The sequence below is a fragment of the Tauraco erythrolophus genome, chromosome 9, assembly GCF_009769465.1.
Source record: "Tauraco erythrolophus isolate bTauEry1 chromosome 9, bTauEry1.pri, whole genome shotgun sequence".
NCBI lineage: Eukaryota > Metazoa > Chordata > Aves > Musophagiformes > Musophagidae > Tauraco > Tauraco erythrolophus.
This window is the reverse complement of record NC_141473.1, coordinates 9,049,173-9,069,458: the sequence shown is the minus strand read 5'-3', so window position 1 is coordinate 9,069,458 and position 20,286 is coordinate 9,049,173. Positions and strand designations below refer to the sequence as shown.

The following is a 20,286-nucleotide window of genomic DNA, read 5'->3' as shown; positions in this document are numbered from 1 at the left end:
TGAATGTGCTATAATATTGTCCTGCTTCTGCTGCTGCATTTGTTTGATAACATATATTTGCATTTGCTTCAGTAACAGCAGGGATGCCTTGTTTGTATTTTGGTTTTGGAGTTACTCCCCACATAGAGGTCCACAGATTGGTAGAAATCCGTTTTTCATCACAGGCTTGCAAGCCTGAGATTAATTAAAACATGCAGTTACTACTGTTTAAATAAAATTTGTCCAGATGAGATTTTTAAAGTAATGTAAAAGCGATTAGCTCCTGATGTCCTTTTTCAAGGTATTATCCAGGGAACAGTTAAATTACTAGGGACTCGATCATTGCAAGTAATTGCTCTTCATCTGGTAATGGAAGAAAATCAGCTGCTGGTCTTGTCAGAACTAGCTTTTTCATTGACAAGGAATCTGGAATACAAGGTGCTGAGTCTTCTCAACTCCTTCTTTCTTCTCCTTTTCCAACCATACTGATCTTAGCACTAAATAGAAGCTTCATATACATGTCAGTTGAGGTAGAGCAACCATGTTGGTGTTTTTGGTGAGAGACACCAGATTATGAATGTGTCCTTTATTTGTGTGCACTGTGAATACACACTGATCAAAATTGAGATGAGTCCATGGGAAAATGTATTCAATCAGATTTGTTTGTTATTTAATGATTCTCCAGTATAAGTCCAGGAAACTCTAGAGGTAAAGACAGAGCGCAGGGATTAAAAGATGATGCAGTTTAAATGGAAGGAGATACCTGGCTGACTGGAGTGGAGTTCATCTGTGTCTCCTGTGTGAGCATGTACATAGTACACTGAAGTGCACTTTATAGGTGCTGATTTGATTTAGATGTCCCTGGCAATAAATGGGACTGAAAAGTTTGATTTATCAGTAATTCCATGGACTGAGTATACAAGTCACGTCTCAGCTGCCAAAGGAAATGGTTTTGCCCTTCCACAAAGTCTCATACATCTGTTACTTTTACTATATAATTCATTTTAGCCCTTTTTTCAAGAAGGTGATAAGATGCATAGTGTCCAAAGGCTTTTATAATTTAGTGTTTAAGTGCTTTTACTAAATAAAAGCTACTTCAGTAAAGGAAGTTCCACTTTCACATTTGCAATCTACGTGCTATTAAGTGAAAAATAACTATGGGAATAATCAGTTAAGGTTGGTTGGAAATAGCTTCTGTATTTGTCAATATATTGACAGCTTTTGGAATATGATTTGGAATTCAGCCTTTTAGCTCCTTTACGACTTTTGTGCGGTCTTGTAATGGTGCATCACTATTAAGAGCAATTAATCTTAAGCAGAATAAGCTGTTAAGAATATATTCCTTTGTTTCTCACTGAAAGTATAGCAAAGATTTAAACAAAATTAGCTTTCAAGAAGAGGCGTTCCCAGATTATAGTGTCTTAATGATCATTCCGTAAATGCAGAGGGGAAAACATGAGCGGATTTAGGAAAACATAACTGATTATAGAGGAGTAGCACTTCGATGAATATTTATTGTAGAATGTCAAGACCATAGCAAAGTTACAAAATCTATCCCTCTGTGGAAACTGTAGGTGTTTTTCAGAAGTGTTATGGGCCGTTTTATGAAAGAGAGAAGAATGTCACTCATCACTATATGCTGCATAGAAATTTCTGGTGTGTGTTTCTTGCAGACAGGTTGAATCTCTAGTACCTCTTTAGTAAAAATCGCTCCTTCAGCTGGCTGTTTCACAAGTTCTGAAAGCTGAAGAAACTGTGGAATTCCTGACATTGAAATATTTTGTCAATAATATCCTCTGTTTAATTGTGGTTCTACTCTGGCTGTTATATTACCTTTTTCGCTATTTGTCTTAGGCTGAGGCAGAGAGGTTAGAGTGTGTATCGTATGGGGGACTGTCACAGAAGTGTTCATTGTGTGTTATTCCTTATCAGTGGAGTAGAGTCATTAAAACCTAATGCCTCTGATAGAAATTTAATATTAGGATTATAAAGTGGAAAATAAACTTTTATTATATACAGGTCACCACTTAGTATCATATCTGTTCCCAAGCTGGTGCTCACATATTAAATCCTTTATCTTAGTAATAATTAAAACTTCAGTGAAAGCATAATGTGATCATCAAGGTAGGTTCAGAGTTACATTGTGGTAAAAAAAGACTTTAAATGTGGTGTGAATATTAGCAGGTAGTAATTCCAGTATGATGTGGGAACTTACCGACATGGTCACCAGAGGGAGGTTATTAAGTTTTGTATGCTTGGTTAGAGAAGAGGGAGGACTGCCTAAACAAGACAGTCATTTGTATAAATATGGAAAGGAAAAGCAAAAAGAAAGCTCAGGAATTGGGAATGTAAAAGTTTGTCTTGAGGTGAGAATCAATCAGGCAGCAAGAGTGACAGTGAGCAGACCAGTGTGGAGAGATTTACTTTAGCCACTGAGTTAAAAAAAGGAGTGGAGTGATGACAATTCTGTGATTCCCCTTCGGTTCAAATCTAGAATATTCTTGTTATGAACAGGAATGACAGTATAAACTCAGCTTTCGTTCACATGATTCCAAAGCATTCTTTTTGTTTGCTTTCGTCAAAACTAAGAGTTCCAATTATATTAGACGTTTTACCAAACATCTGCAATAATACTTTCTTTAATTAGACATTTGAAACTAATGAAATTTTGCCATTGCATTGTCGTTGGTCAGGATTTCACCTTGTATAGAAAAGACGTATTGTTAATAATTTTCTGTATTGCACATGGAAATGGTAGACTTTAATGACTATTCTCAAACTGCCATTATTCAAGGTATGGAGGAAAGCCCCTAACACATGCATAGTTCTTAACTCTACAGAAAATAACCTAAATGATAAGTTAGTGAAACGTTCTTCAAAGAAGCTTATAATTGAAGTAATTTATTTATTTTTTTAATACAGCTTACAGGAAATGTGTTTAGGATGAAGTATTAAAATGCATGAAAATTCCTTTAGTTATAAAGTAAAATATGGGTGAATAAATCTCATTTTTCTTTTTGGTTTTATAGCTTGCACATGCAGTGGACATGCAAATATTTGTCACATGCAAACAGGAAAATGTTTCTGCACAACTAAGGGAATCAAAGGAGACCAGTGTCAACTGTGAGTACAATTAAATGTAGCTCAAAGTTATTGCGATTCATGCGTAGTGTATAATCACTTTTTTCCTTTTGGTTTTGTGATTGGCCTGACAATGTTTTAGTGATGAATCTAGTGTTCCCTACATTTCTTAGGAAATTTCAGTATTACTCAGTCTTGTATAAGAATTACATCGCAGATATTAGTAATGTTTTGTAGACACTACAGATTTAATAAATATCCTCTAAAAAGAAGTAACTGGAGAGTTACCTGTAGTTGTCTTCATTTTTTTTTTAAAGGATTTTTTAAAAAAATATTCTGAGTAAAAAATATCTGTGAAATTAGTAATTGTATTCAGTACAGTTGTCACGTATCTTGATCATAATCTGCAGTGATTGAATTTTTATAGTTTTGGAAATATATTAAGACGCACAGAATTTTAGACATTTTCCCATATCATTAGATGTAGAACAGAGGAATGTGTAGACCTGTCATGGAAAGTACAATTAGTGTATCCTGTTTTGTACTGTGGTAGCTTATTGTGTTGAGAGGAAAGGCTTGCAATTTAAGATAGAGAATAACAAATGGGAGGGCCAAGAACAGAGAACTACTGAAGTGGAGCAACTTGTCAAGTAGAAGAAATAACACATTAAATGAATAGTCTTATATTTAAAGATGTTTCTTTCAGTTCATTCTGTTATGTACACTGTGTTATCCTATAGGAATCTTATTCCCTTCAGAATCACAGTTATTTTAAATAGCATCTGGCCTCAAAATTGTCTTAGCAATGTTGTTTGGAACTGGGGAAAAGGCATAAATACAACTTTTTCCTCTCCGGCAGGGAGAGGTGCCAGAAGGTTATGTTCTGCCTGCCATGAGGCATATTCTTTCACTGGATTTGTGAATTCATCTTTGATACACTTAATGAACTGGCTTGAATCCTACCTTTAGTGCGTTGCTTGATAAATAGTCAAGAAACAAAAATATCTGTTGCAGAGGCACTGTGTATATTCATGAGAAAGAGCTGTGCTGGCAGGTATCCTGTTTCAGTGGTAGCTCTGGGACTTGTTGTCTGGCCAGTTCTACACACTCAGGATGAGATGGGAAACCAAGATTAGGACTAAATGAGGAATTTTTATCATGACAAAAGCTGAAGAATGATAATATCTTTAAACTCAAATAACTCTTCACTGAGATGTTACTTTTTCCTTTTTGTGTATAAACGCTTAACCAGTTCTAGATGTTAATGAGTGGTTTGATTACCAGTGTGTGGCACGGACATATGTTGATGTCATTCTATCTATATACAAATAATGAGGAAAAAATAATAAAATCTACTCCTCTGTGCATTGGAACGCTTGAACTACAGGGAACAGTTTCTTTGGTCGTAACTCCAATCCTCTATGAAGTACCATTCAGCCTAAGGCACTCTTTGTAGACCTTTTCCCCAGTCTGTATCTCACATACCTGTTTTGCTATTGCTTTCCCTTTGTCTTGTGTCCATTTCATCATCGTTTTCTCCTCTCTCATTTGAAACTTTTGTCTCACAGGGTCAGTTGTGCTGCTCAGCTATATCAGTCTGCTGTCCTGAGTTTATGTCTGTCATAAAAGGTTCTTCTATCCCATTTACTGAACTAGAAGAGAAAAGGTTGTTCCAGTGGTGGATTTTCCTGTCCTGGTCAAGAGTTACAGAAATTCTAAAAAATGGAGGAAAGGGAGATTTGAATTTTGACTTTTTCAGAGTAAACTTAAAATTGCCGTTTCAGACTGAAAATCCCTGGGTTTGTCACATGTAATACGTTCCCCTTTCTAGATTCTTACATAGACCAAAGGCTTATCTAGGGCAACCTGTGCTGTTCAAGCCTTTGGTATTCCAAATGATTTCTTTTGGCTGAAATAAACTTCGCAGAGCAGCCATTTTCAAATGGTTTTTGGCTATGGTCACATTTCATGTTATGAGCTTGACGTCTGTTGTGTTCATAAACACAAATGTTAGCATAGAAATTGGATTTCTACTCCTAAGTCTTTTCCCAACTCTGGTCTTTAAAAAAAAAGTTTAAAAAAAGGTTATGTAGACTATCTAGTTTATGAAAGCAAATGTAGAAAGAGACCAGTTCCAGTTATAGGCACTTTGAATGTAGTAGACTATCCAGGATAAAATTTCAGTACTGGAGACTCATTGTTAAGATCACTGGATATCCTCAAGAAAGCCAATAAGCACAGATTCAGAGTTTTAGTACATGTCATCAGATTATACACTTAGGATTTGTCATTTTATTGTGATGGTTGGTTTGGGAGAGCAATCCATTCATATGTGGAAGTTTCAATCAAATGATTTTAAATAATTTCCCTTAGAACATCAGGAGATGAAGATCATAAAAAATAGGTCACTCCTGAATTACTGAATTCAGTCCTGTACTGTCATCTGATTTGTAAACTTCATACGAAGAATGCAAGCTTGATTTGTTTCGTATTATGTTTAAAATATAGAAAACTGTTTTCTCTGTAAAAATTATCCTTGCATTCAAAACCGGTTTTAAAATTGTCATTTTATATTGTCAAAATTCATGTACAGTAGTTATCTAGAAGATAAGGATTATTTTAAACCAGCTAAATGCTTTACTTGTGTTTATTAATTTATTATATTTTGCATAAATCATCTGGAACTTGATTCAAAATGTGAATACTGTTCTCGATAACTCTGGATAAAAATTTTCTTTTGCCACTTGTTGGATAGGCTGTTGTGCAATCGCAGCAGCAAACCTATGACCCCGTGATTTCTAAAATAAGGATTTCTGTGAAATTTCCAAACTCTGGCTGTTTGATGTGAAAGTTAGATTTATGTTCCTGTTTGAGACTCCTATCGATCAGAGTCAGAGCTGCAGGGCTCCCTCCATTGCTTCCTCTTTTACTCTGAAGCTTTTATATCTGCTCGTCATGTACAATACACACCATGTCTTGGAGGCAGGGTTTTTAGAAAACTTTACAACCTTTTTTTTTCCTTCCTATCTTAAGAACAGCTAGGTATTTGTGTTTTTATGGAGGAGGATCTTTTTTTTTTTTTTCTTATTTTATATTTATAATTTTTTTTAGTATGCTCATCACAATTATATTAATTTCTGAATTGTACTGTTGGATAGCGTGAAGCACAGTCGCTTTTAAAATCAAAATTAGTGTTGTAAAGGAGCTTTGAGCATACAATTGCCTTCTATTTTACACTTTCTTTAATGGCACATGATAATCTTTTTTGCAAAAAGAAGTATTTTTGTTTACTTTAGGTAATTACGGTTGGTAAAAACTTGTAATACTGTCCTAAACAGGAGGAACTGATTAGAATGGTTTGATTATTCGAAGTAACCAGACTGTAAAACATTAAATATAAATAAAAATACTTTTTTTTCCCCACTTAATTTTAATAATGAAATGTTCAGTTGGTAGTAACAGGAAAATCATAGTGACTTAAAACATGTTTTTAAGTTAATATTATTACTTTAAGGTAATTTTATTAATTTTCTTTGATTTGCTCACTGCTCATTTTATTCAGTCATAGAATTTTGTTTACAGAGGTTTTAAAAATTTTATACGTTTCAGTGTATCGTGTTGTAGGGTTATATACACAGATACATTTTCAGGAACAGGCCTATGGAAATGTAAGGAAAATGCTAAGGGGATATTTCAAAGTTCACATTTTGATACGAAGTGAGAGAACTTTTGCTGGATGCAAGGAAGACAAATATGGAAATTAGACAATTAACTGAGTACTTATATCATTCTTTGAGAAGTTTCAGCATGTCTGGGCTCTTCCAAGCCAGAAGAAGTAAAATCTGCTGTAAAGATTTAGAAGTAAAGAAGTAAATCTGTGTAAATCTGGGCATGTTATGAGCATCTGGAAAGGTTACAGGGTTACAAATGCTTGGTGAAAATATGGTTTCATGGTGAATTTTTCAAATTGTCAGTTTTTACTGGATGTACTGTAACATTTATTGCACTGTACTTCCCAGTTACAGCCATTGCTGTAGTTTTTGGGGAAGGAAATCAATCTCTCTTGTTAAGTACTTTCCACTGTGGCAGATTTTAGGCTTTTGGACCTGTCCTGTTGGCTTTGAAACTGTATCTTTGAATGATGGGCGGGTTAGATATTATATTAGTCTATCTTAAATTCCCAATAATAAATTAGAATAGTAATAATTTTACCTAACTGGGAAACATTAAAATGTTAAGAACATCTGCTATGGTGCATAAAAAAAAACAAACAACAAACCCCCAGACAAATCAAAACCCCAAAACAAGACAAAAAACCTACTACCAGAAAACCTTGTAAGAACTGGGCAAAAACTGGGCTTCAGGACCTCTATAACGAAGAACTGCTAGGTGGAAATAAAATATTGGGGGGTGTGTGTGTTGAGGAAATAATTATTGTTAATGTCATATTTCATAGTATATTTTATGTAGTTGTAAGAAGGATCAGTTTAAGAGTATAAAATTTATAGATCCGGGGTATTTTGGAATGAAAAAGTAATATTTTGCTCATTTTAATTCTAATAAATATTCAGATTGTTCATTTCTTAGTCATATTATTTCTTCTGAAGAAGTGGCAGAAATACTATATTATTTATAAAAAATATACCCTGTTTATTTGGTGAAATCTTCACTGTATACAAGCTTTAAAAAGCTATTTAATAATGTAATGATCTGTGCATAAATAATAAGCACTTATCGATAGTCTGATTTACATAAGAATGTGATTTTAAAATATCCAGCTGTCCTCTTCTATATAATTCCTCTCTACAAAATGGTATAATTCCTCTTACCAGATGGGAAGGCAGGTATAAATATACTGCGTTATGAGTCAAAGCCACCATTCTATTGCTATCACTGCAGCCTTAGTTGCTGATAGAGTGAATCTATTCCCCGTTGTTTCCTCTCAAAGCTCTGCTTTCTGGTAGGGGAAAAATTGACAGCAATCATGTAACAAATTCACTTTATTAGAACTTTGTTTATCAAAGACACACACACACACAGAGAAATCCCAAACAACCAGCCAACCCAGGGAGATTCTAGTTGCTGGAAGTTTAATAAAAAAACTTCTTCTATTGAAGAACTTACTTTTCCTGATAAAAGGTAGAATCTATTTAATACTAGTTGCTATGGTGACCCGTGCTTTTCTAAAGTGAAGTTAAAAAGTATAATATTGAATGTTGTAAATAACTAAAGCAAACTGTATTTTTTTTCTTTTTCCCCAGAATATTTTTCCTTTTTCTGCTATTTGGTCATATTTCACCATTAGTTTTACATATTGGGCTGTGTTTGACATGAGGTGTTTTCTCCTTGTTCATGCTGAGTCCAGTCCTTGAGTTTTCCATTTAACAGAAAACTTTGACGTGCCTATGGATGTTACTCCATTAGCTATGATGTTTCTAGGAGAATTCCAGCAAAACGGGGCATGTAGATAGAGGTGGATGGAATGACTGCCTCTATTCTTATTTAACCGCCTGAAAATTTTAGCTTGCTTCTGTGAGGATAGGTTCAAGCCCTCAGCTAGTTCTCAAAGAGCTAGACCATTAGGTTGCTAAGGAGAACAATAAAATAAAACTCCCACTTCAACATCAAATATATGTTTCAAATGTACTAATTTTCTGCTCTACATGTAGTAATTATTGCCGGATCTATCAAGGACTTGAGATACTTATTTTTTTTCCCCTGTTTCTGGCATCAATCATTTTTGCTTAAATTGCAGCTTTCATTTAAACAATATGTCTAATATCAAAGCTTCAGAACATGACCCAAATGCACTCTAATGGCTTAAACACTCAGAAGCACTTGGAACATTTTACATAGTTTTTAATCTAAAATTTGAAGAAAAATAACATTTGCGATTCGCAATGAGCCTTCTGCAGTATTTTTTTAAATGGGTTTTGGCAGTATTGTATGTCACTATCAACTTTTTAGTTGACTTTTTTTTTTTCCTTCTGTGGCAGATCACTTTCTCTTGGTATATTCAGTATATAATATGTAAAGTTCACGAGGCTGTCTGGGATCTTTCAGAGGGCTCTCTGAAAATGTGAAACAATGCTTTTCGTAAGCATCGTTAGATTGCAAACTTACATTTTATTCAGGAAATTGCCCGACTTTGTAAAAATGGAGAAGAACTGGATTTTGAATGTCCTCATTTGTAGAAGGCAGTGTGCTCAGTCAAGAAGGGGCTAGTGGCTGAAGGAGCAGCGGCCAGCACTTAGCCAAGAGCTTTGTATATTGGTACTTTACTGTGGGTCAGCTGCGAATGCGTTAAATTTGGAGAACACTGCAATATTGATATTGCAATGTAAAACTGGTTAAGTTAGCAAGATATCTCTTGCCAAGAGCTGAATTAAAAACGGTACCAGCAATTTTCTTAGGTGTTCCGTTCCGATGAAATATGCCTTCTGTCTTTCTGAGTTTAGTACTAATTGTCTGGAAACTAGATCATCTTTGAGGTCCCTTCCAACTCTAACCATTCTATGATTCTATGAAAATGGGGAACAGTTTGAGTGTGAGGGTTTCTCTTTCAGGAGAAAAAAAGTGATTTTGCTTTTACATTCTAAGTTAGGTTCTTCTATAACTCACTGAATGACCATATATAAATATGTCTTTTGGTTTGACGAGCTCGATACAGCAGAATCAACTCACCACTGGGCTTCAGTTGTTCTCTAAGGTTTTTTATATTCATTGTTTCCTCTCTAGGCTACCTCCAAAAATACAAACTGCAAAGCAAAACAGACATTCTTTTACAACTTTTCAGAGGCTGCTGGCTGTAAAATAGGAATGCAAGCAGTGTACCTGTCTCGTGTGCCCAACTGGTTTATGTTAGTATGCATGCTGGATATAGATTTAATTAAGTAATGTCTTTTTTGTTTTCTATTTGAAAAATACATGGTGCTAGATTTTCTTTCAAAATAGGTGAATCAAAATACTGTGGTTTTAAAAGTTGTTCCTCCTGTGCCATGGCCATTCCATTCAGTGATTGGCGTTTGAATAATCCGTTTTGCTTAGTGCAGGATATATCTGCGAAGCTGTGGAACAGGGCAGGCTGCCTAAGTCTTTCACAGATGACATGGCAGTGAGACCTGTTTTGAATTCCAGTGCTCAGAATGCCTCTGTTATAAAGCAAACCTCTTCTGTAAGAAGTGCTAGTAATGTTTGGTAGAAAGTGTTACTATAGTCCCAATTGTCCAGGGATGTATAGCTACAGTTACGGCATGAGTTTAGGAGCAGGAGTGATGCTAATAGTTACTCTCATACAGGAAAAAGAGAAACAAGGATAGCCTGTGCCGCATAGAGGAGTTACTGGAAAGAGGAGAGGGAGGGAGGTTATGAGTGCCATAAAACTACTTTATTATTGAGTCTGTTTTTTTGTTATCCAGCAAAGTTGTGACCTTAGCTTCTGTGCTTGTTTTTATAAATTGTTTAGGAGGTTTTGAGGCTGTTGCTGTACAGCTAAGGAGAGGGTGAAGGGCCTTGTGGCTTAGGCTGGCTTTACGTCTTACCTAGGGCTAACTTTAAAGCAAACTTGCACGTATCTGCGTAGCACAATTCTTCACCTTGGTCTCAGACAGGACCACAATGGGTTGCTAAGACTTACAATTTGAGAGCATTTTTGCTCAGTTCAAACTGTTGAAAGTGATGTTGGGGTTGTGCCACGTTGCATCGTTTGGGGTGTGCCGTGAAGGCACCTGGGAACGCTTCTCTGTGGCCAGGACTAGAACTGCAGTTAAGATCTTACGAAAACTAACATAAGCAAGATCAGTGTGAACAACTCTTCCTATAAAGCGACCAGCCCAGTGGGAGAGGCACATGCAGTTACACCATCTCTTGGCACTGCTTCTTTGAGAAGGTGTAAAAGGAGACCGGAGTGTTTCTTATAAAACAGCCAACATAAATTGTTGTTCGGATGCCAGAAAAAAACTTGCAGGAGGTTGCTGACAGTGGATGCCAGCTTCTTACCAACATGCAGTTCTACCAGCCAGTTGTTTCCCCTAATCTGCGTGAACCAAATATCCCCTTAGTCTATTCTTTCAGTCCAGATACGATGCTGAGGTCCCCACAAATCATAAATATCTTCATTTGAGTCTTATGGTCACTAATTCTGTTAATCATTAATGTAATTACTCTTTTTTTTTCATGCTGCTGTGGTTGGATTATAAACTCTCATTGTTCATGGGAACCGTAATAAATCTCACAGATCATAAATTGTCATGTATAGGATAACATCTGTGAATTCCTCCAGTAAAGTACTTGTTACTACTCCTTATTAATGAACTTCTTTGCCTCAGTACAGCCAGGCACTCTGTGCCTGAGCTACCCAGCTTACATCTTCACTATTTGCTATACCTGCTGTCATATTCCAGCTCTTTTCCAGATAGTAACAGCTTGTCCACCTGGTGTCCTGTATGTCACACACCTGCCCAGTGAATATACTGATCCAGCCATTTCTGTCCAAAGAAACCGTACTCACGCCTGAGTCCAGTAAATGATTTTGATCTGTAACTCCCAGTCACACAAAAGGCTTCTAGGAGAGCGTACAGGTGGCTAAGGAATTCTCCAACACGCGTTGTCCCTAGGCACCTAACTGCCTCCTGTTTGCCGTGTGGGCAGTTGTGGTAGCCATTCTGCATTTGGGAATTCTCCTCGAACAACTAAGCATCTAACAATTTGGTGGTGAGATATGAAGCATTACAGGACGTATGTCTGTGTCTGTGGATTTGGGCTTTGATCAGTTTTGATGCTTTTTTTGTTCCATTGTGTCCCTCTTAAGGGAGACAGCGAAGTTGGAGTCTTCTCCCTAGGTAGCTGTCCCTCTTTGAAGACTGTTAAATATTTCTTTATAGACTTACACCATAAAATTAACTCTTGCTGGGTTTTTTTGTTTGTTTGTTTTATAAGAGTTAAAAAGCTAGCTTATTTTTTCCTAAATCTGAAAGAAGACAGTGCTTAATCCTCCATTCTTTTCTAACCCAAACCCCAATTTTTAAAATTTAGAATGTTTGCTGCAGGCAGAGGAGGAAAAAAGCATATGTTTCTAGTGGAGCATGAAGCTGTCTGGGCCTTCCTACTTCTTGGTTAAAGAAAAGGCATTCTCTTTATAGAAGGAAAAGAAAGTAATGATGGCTTTTCTGGCTACTCATCCTACTGTCATCAGAAAAAAAACCTTCAGCAGAGTTGTGACTGGCAAAACCAGATATTTAAGGGAGCTTCTTTTAAAAATTCTAGTATATACTGCTATATCATAACTGATTAAATTCAGTGTATGCTATGTTATAGTAGCAACCCTCTGCATCACTATTATTGCTGACTGCTGCTGCCAGAATAAACTTTGGACAATTAACTGTGGAGCAGAAGGCAAAGATTTAAGAGTAAACACTCCTACAAAAATTTGTGGAGGAAAATTTTTTTTTTTTTTTTACCTCACATTTTCAAGGTGAGTATCGTGGAGTAAACAAGTGTTAGAGTTTTTCACGGGCCCTTTATCTAGAACAAAAAATTTGATATATATGATTATTTTTGCCTTCATGAAACACTAACTATGTATATGTATATATATAGTTAACTATGTATATGTATACATTTAAGAACTCAATGCTATCAGAGTGAATTTAATTTTTTGGTCTTCCTAAGGAGATCTTGGTTAGTATATGAGATGCAGATCAGCCTTAAAAACAGTTTATAAAAATTTTATGTATCATTACTGGTCCTGTGTGATGGAAAAGAGCTGAGTTTGTCAGATGTAGGGAGAGAGTAGAAGGGAACTGAGGCAAAGGAAGGACTTACAGCAGTATTGTTGTCACCTTCATCAAAACTTTTTAAAAAAAGTACAGTTTTGGCTGTGTAAAGCCATCAATTTTTCAGGTGTGTCATGGTTTACCCTGGCTGGCAACTAAACACCTCACAGCCGCTCGCTCACCCACCCCCAGGGAATGGGGAAGAGAATTAAAGGGGAAAAGGACAGGAGACCCATGGGTAGAGACAACAATTTAATAATGATAAATATGTGAATATATATATGTATAATGATAATAATATATACAAGCAAGTGACGCACAGTATAATTGCTCACCACCTGGTGACCAAGGCCTGTCATAGAATCATAGAATCATAGAATGGTTAGGGCTGGAAGGGACCTTCAAAGGTCATCTAGTCCAACCCCCCTGCAAGGAACAGGGATATCTCCAACTAGATCAGGTTGCTCAGGGCCTCGTCCAACCTGGCCTTGAATGTCTCCAGGGATGGAGCATCCACCACCTCTCTGGGCAACCTGTTCCAGTGTTCTACCACTCTCATGGTAAAAAACTTTTTCCTAATATCCAAATATCCAATCTGAATCTACAATCTGTCCTGTCCTGGGTAGCGATCCTGAAACAGATGAGTCCCAATGCCACAATCTTGGATGAGCGAGAGGCCCAAAAAAGGAGTAAGAGAAAGAGCACTGTGAGAGTCTGAGAGTGAGAGCCTCCAGAAGAGGAGAAGCCCTTCTTTCTGGTCAATTTTCATCTTTATACTGGGCATGACACCGCATGATATGGAATACTTCACTGGCCAATTTGGCCCTCAGTCTTATGTCCAAGTTGAAATTATAAGGGGAGTTGTTAACCCTTTGTCCTGGCCGTGCTCCCCCCCCAGCCTGCTGTGCTCCTGCACACTGGTAAAACATGAGAAGCTGAGAAGTCCTTGAGGTCTCAGCACCAACTATAAATGTCAGTGTGCTATCAGTGTTCTTCTCATAACGAGTCCCAGACTAAAACCAAAGCACAGAGCTCTTCTAGCTGTTAAAAAGAACTAGCTCTGTCCCAGCTGAAACCAGGACAAGGTGTTTCAGAAACACGCAGGTTCTTTTTAATTAGTTTTCAATTTAGGGTAAGAGGAATCAATCAAAATTTTCAAAATTCTGACTGAAAAAAATACTTAAAATATTTGATCCTGACAACGACAGCAACAAGACGATGACTATCAGGAGACAAGGCAGAATTGTCTGTCGGATTTTAAGAGCCATACACCTGAACATCTGTGTGGCAAAGAGTCGTAAGCACGTGCTACTCGCCTGATGGGAGTGAAAGCTTTGCGCATGTTTCCAAGAAATCGTCCCCCTCCCTTGACTCCCCAGGAATTCCACTTCTCCATTGCACGATGAGATGTTGTACTGGGCGTGCAGCTCGATCCCAAGATGTCCTGCTGTTGTTGGCCTTGTTGGCTTGCTGCCCCCCTGCAAGCACTTGGGATTAACCAGCTGCTTCTTGCCCCAGCGCAATGCAACTGCTCATTGCGTACAAATGGGCACCAACTGGAGGTGTTAAGTAGCAGATGCTGGTAGGCTATTTTGATTGCTACATCTGGAGATACGTTAATTGTTTGTGATCTTCTTTGCACAGCTTCACTTTTCTCCTGTGGTTTCTGCCAAGGATAAAACTTAACAGTTTCTGGTAGAAGTGCTTAAAAGTATTCTAGTAGAAAACCCTTATGAAATCCTTTCTCCTGAATCATTCATGGTAGCATTGTATTAGGGAGCTAGCAAGACTGTTTTTACAGTATTTTACTAGAGAGAAAGGAGAATTGATCCATTTTCATTAAATGATTATCAACAGAAATGAGGTTTGGATGGCTGAAGTTTAAAAAGAGTAGACTCGTATTGTAAAAACCGTTGTGATTTAGATACAGATGTTGATTTCAATATGCAGAACTGGTATTTCAATATGTACTGTTAGACTTTTAAGTACTACATAACACAGACTGCAGTTCTGAGCAAAACAAGTAAAAATTGTGGGCCATAGTTATGTTGGGTTTTGATATATGTGAAGTGATTTCTTCTCAACTGAAACTGATCTGTAAAACTGAGATGATTTCAAAGGAACCCCAGCTGTTTCTGCATGTAGTTAATTTTATGTTCATGTAAATTCTGACTTTTTTTTTTTTTTAGAGATTTATGACAGGGACTATTCTATGGTAAGCTTATTAAATAATATTTCATGTTCTCCAGAACACTTTTGGTGGGGCTTTTTTTTTTGGTGGGGCTTTTTTTTTTGGTGGGGCTTTTTTTTTTGGTGGGGCTTTTTTTTTTGGTGGGGCTTTTTTTTTGTGGTATGTGAGTTGTTATTTTATTTTTTTTTTAATAAGGATGTTTCCTCCTGAGATGACAGTATTCACTGAGGCACAAAGCATCAATTCTCAGTAAATGATGTAAATTCTCAGTAAATGATAAATACATTTATGCTTTTCAAATTACATATAATGTTTTTTCTTTTTTATTTTAAAGAAAAATCTTTTTGAATAGTAATGAGTAAGCAATTATTTGACTTGTATGTCATACTTAGTATGTCTGTATATTGTTAATATCCGTCATTTTCTGAGGTAGTTGATTCTATGTAGTCTGAACTTTATTAAAATGATTTTAGTTTTAACTACAAAAGAGCTTTGTATTTAAATCCAGTAGGAAGTATATATAGGAATTATTTCAGTAAAGCTGTCACATGAACTATCAGTTCACTATTTTAAAAATACAATAAAAACATTAAGATACTCCCTCTCAAAATGTCTCAAAATGGGAGGTGAGTTGGAATTTAACCATCACAACATGTATTTCTTTACTAAATGTAACTGATGTAACACACACATTGAAAATCCAGTTTTCCCTTTTTAAGCTTTGCAGAGAATGTGTTCAAGCAGCATTTACAATGAAAATAGTATTTTTTCAGTAGAATCTGTATTAAGTTTGCCATTCTAAATGAACATCAGGTTGAATGATTTGAAGCTGATATTGATTTTATTAATTGACAAGTAACTGAAAGTATTAGCTGTTATAGAGTTGTTCTCTGTTGAAAAGAGTTTTCTAATACTGGGGTAAGCATTTAGTGGCTTTAAAGTGTTGTGTGGCTGATACTGCTTAATCTACCAGATTGATCACATAATTTTGACCAGGACTGAGCAAAGGCTCAAGGCACTGACCCACTTTGCGTGTCTGTTGTCCAGGCTTGTGCTATCCAAGTCAATACATGGCAGTGAATATACTTCTACACCTAGTTTAATCGTGATTTGCATGGGTTAATTTGTATTGACTGTAGAAATATTTAAAGCAGAAAGAATATATTGATGATAAACAGTAGACCCAAGCAAATATTTTGTCTTATGAAATGAGAAGGGATCTGCATGAAAGTTTTTATTTCAAGAAAAAAAGTGGTTTTCTAAAGGTAGGCCTATCCTGAACATTCACTTTTTCCTTATTTTCAGTGAGCAAGTTTAATGTATATAGTAATCCAAACATTTGATTCTTTTTTTTAATGAAATGAATTGTGAATTTAACAAAACAGATTCTATGAATCTTAATTTCATCTTAATAGTTCTACAGTGCTTGTGACTTTTTGCAGCTCTTGAAAATTACTTCAACGTTCTCCAGTCTTAACCCTCAAATAAAATATTATCCACTGGCAGTATAGATCTGGGCTTATAACAGACATCTGATAGGCTATTAGTACGGTAATTAGTAATAGGTACAAGAGTTGTTAAGAGTTGAAATAAACATCTGGTTTAATCAATTTGTCATTAAGTCTGGTACAAGCGTATAGATAGCAGTGGGAAAAGAAAATACCAATGTGATGGCTCTTAGCTCTCTATAAGCTGTTAACACATAGCTATGTTTGAAATTAAAATAGTGCCTCTTTATGTTCCACGATATGGATTACTCAGTACTCAACTTGCATAAAATACCGTGTCCTGTTTTTATTTTTAAATCTATTTTCCAAGTCTTACAAGTCAGTAAGAGCTATGTTGTGATGATATATCTATCAGCTTTGGCGTGTGATATTTATTCATTTTATTCACTAAGAAAGGGGAAGAAAACCCATTTTTATACAGCAGTAAGGAAATGCTCAGTCAGATGAGTACTTGTGACACTATTTTTTAGAAATCTCCTGGTGATGGAAAGATTGCTTTTCTTCTGCTCTTATGATCTCTAATAGAAGTAATATGTATCTTCCTACTGCTGTTTTCATTTTCTGTTTTCTCCTTTAGTCAATTGCATACCTTTACATATAGATGAAAATTTAGCTGCAATAGTTATATTTCTGGTTGTAATGTTAAAATATTTTGTTTCACTTTGTTGCCAGTGATTAGTTTTAAATTGCTCCAATAGTTACTGAGAGTGTTAAAAGAAGTTTGCGCATAACGGATTAAAATTATGCATAGCTAGAACTAAGAAATATATTTTGGTATTAAGACATGGGAATGAGAAATGCATTGCTTCTCCTTTCTTTTTTCATGAAGCTGCTGCTAATTATGTAGACTAATCACATCAATTACACAGTGCCAAATCATGCTTAAAGAGTCGTCGTTTTGGGGACCCTTCCAGTGGCAACAAACTTGGATTCTTCTGCAGTTGTATGTGCGGACATCTGGAAGTTGTGCAGGTTTTCTTACATATTGTATCTTGTATCTACATCTGTGATTGTTGTGGTGTGCTTCCCCGTGTCCCAAGTACAGGCAGTACTAGAAAAGCTTCCTGTAGCCCTGGCTTCTGCATTAATGAGGGGCTAACTAAAAAGACATACTCTTTTTATTCTGTTATGGTGATAAGAGTACTGCGTGCAACATTTTAAAGAGCTGCTTAGAAAACAGTGGATATTTGAATTGTAGTTTAACTTCACTGAATAACATAAAGAAAAATAAAGGGCTATAAAAACTATGTTGTTTCAGAAATGGGATTAAAGGCCTATTCTGTAGTTGATCAGTGAAATCTGATGGGATTACCTGTATTGTTATTCTTCCTTGCCACAGGTTTGTCTATTTAAGAGGAGTATTTGTTTCATTCCTGTTTAAAAATCTGAAGATAGACTGCCTGAGAAAATGAATTGTGCAGGTTGACCGTATGTAAGCACATATGCATATATAAACATCCTTTTTTCTTTGCCTTTTCATCCTTAGCCTGGATTATCATGTGAATGACATAAAATAAACAAAACATGAAAAGGCAGTAAGTTAAAATAAACAGTATTACTGAGAAATAGCTGTAATGTTTTACCTTTTATAATGTAAATTAACAAAATTTGACTTTGCAAAAAGCAAGTTCTCCATCATATTCAAGGTATTTTCAGGGAACAATAACTGATAGGGGAACAACAAATAGCACAGGACCAATCCTATCTGTACTCACCAACTGAAAGATAATAATGTCTTAATATTAGAAATGCTCCCTTATTCTTTTCATCTTTTGCACTGAAGAATCATCTTTAGAAAGTATAAAATACAAATTAAGCTGCATAACCTTTGCATGCTTTGAGCTCTCTATTTTTTTTTTTGGTATGTATTGAAAAGTAAGTGGTATTCTTTATCTAGCTTATTAGATAACAGGACTGGGGAGCTTGATTACAAAAGCATAAATCAATCCAAGAGCCCTGATGATATCCTAAACTTCAACAGTGAAGCCTAAATGGTTTATTAGATTATCACTTCAGAAGGATTGATTCACAGCTTTACTTCTCCATCTCCATCTATTATTTTTATGTTACGAGAAAAGGAATTTTTCAGCAATTTAAAAAAAGAACAAAGTACCAGAAATCAAAGTAAATACTTAGCTAGAAAAGCTGTTTTAAATAGTGACAAGAGTCTGATTTAGAATCAAAGCAAACATATGATCAGATCTGAAAATTTGACCTGCCACAACGCTTTTTTTTCACTCACTGTTACACAGAGCCATGATAAATTTCGGAATAATAAATTACAGCAGGAGGCCAAAGGGAGAGCAGTGAGTTTGCCAAACTAACATACGAAACGCGTCCAAAGTGGCACTGTCCTGGAAGAAAGCTGTTGTGCCGCTTACAGAGAAGTGACAAGAATTAAAGGGTAAAGGAACAGTCAGATATGCCAAAAGAGATTCAATAAATCAGATTTCATAAAGAAGGTTTAACTTAAAAAAAAAAAAAAAAAAAAAAAAATTGGCCTGGAAATGAGTTCTTGCAAGATCCAGGGGGAGATGAGGGCAGCAATTACTTTTTAACAGATGCTTCAAAATGACTTTCTAATCCTGTTCTCGTTTAGGTCATTTTATCCTTTCTTATGTATAGCCTTGGTTTAATCACAGATTTGGGCCCTGGTGCAGATAAATATTTAAATACACGGTAACACATTGTTCCTTAAGTTTAAGAGAGGATATTTCCCGGATTTGGTGCAAATTGGGGACATATGGTTTACTTTTACTTTCTCCAGCTCTTGGGAGGCTAATTATAAATTGTCATGTGCAGAATAACAGCAAGACTTTCACAAAAGTCATTCACCAAGTTCTTCCTATCTGTTCTTGATACTTTGCTTCTCCTCATTCATTTGTTTTCCTTCTCTTTATTATTATTTGTTGTTTTCTGGAGTTGGTAAAGTTTTCTGAGGTAAGGTGGCTTTGAAGGTGACAAATGATGATCATAAAAAATGAAAAAATATATAAGTCAGTCCTTTATGTTGAACAGAAAAATTGCCTCCTCTGTATTTATGAATAAAAGAAGAGGTAAGAGCACATCTAAACAGATGAACAACTTTACTGCTGTTCAGTGCCATCCACATAAAAGTAAAATACCTCTAAGATTCAGAAATGAGAATTCTGTAAATCTATGCTTTGGGGAAATTATGCATTATTATTTTTATTTTTTATTTTTAAAAGAAAATGCCTTTATTGTTGAATTGTACTTAAGGATTTTTTTCACCTTTTTCTGTTGTATTTAAACCACCCTGGCATGTATAAAATGAAATGCATTTTCCAACCCTGCTCTTAGGGTAGAAAAAGGATAAAGCTTCATTATGTTTTTTTTCTTAATGCTCTTGTCTTTTTGTTATTGACTTTCATGAAACCTTTCCTATACCATTAGCTTTTTGCTTTTGTTCTTGCTTTTTTTGAAAATAGTTGCTTTTTTGAAAAACAAGTAACTGCGTGATTTAATAAATGGTTTGACATTTACCCTTTGGAAGCTTTGATTAGAGCTTTTGCTGTGCTCAGTTTTGTAGAATTGTGTCTGGCTGTTCTTCATCGTCTTCTTAATGTTCGTAAGTATTTCTTTGCAGTTAAAACTATGATGACGTTGCAGGTTATTTTGAGACTTAATTGTTATGCCACAGAATGCTGATTATTTTAATTGAAATATTTGAACCCATGCATACTCTGTACCTGTCCACACCTTTTACCTTTGATGCTTAATCTCTGCAACCTAG

The 20,286-nt window shown here is 35.7% G+C and overlaps 1 protein-coding gene across 1 annotated transcript in view; it reads left to right on the top strand.

Annotated features, from left to right (window-relative positions):
• ATRNL1 (attractin like 1) overlaps positions 1 to 20,286 on the top strand; it is a 526,301-nt gene that overhangs the window by 168,076 nt on the left and 337,939 nt on the right. The window contains exon 20 of the mRNA XM_086616365.1: positions 3,009 to 3,102. Coding sequence (XP_086472491.1) covers positions 3,009 to 3,102 — 94 coding nt within the window. The remainder of the gene's footprint in view (positions 1 to 3,008; positions 3,103 to 20,286) is intronic.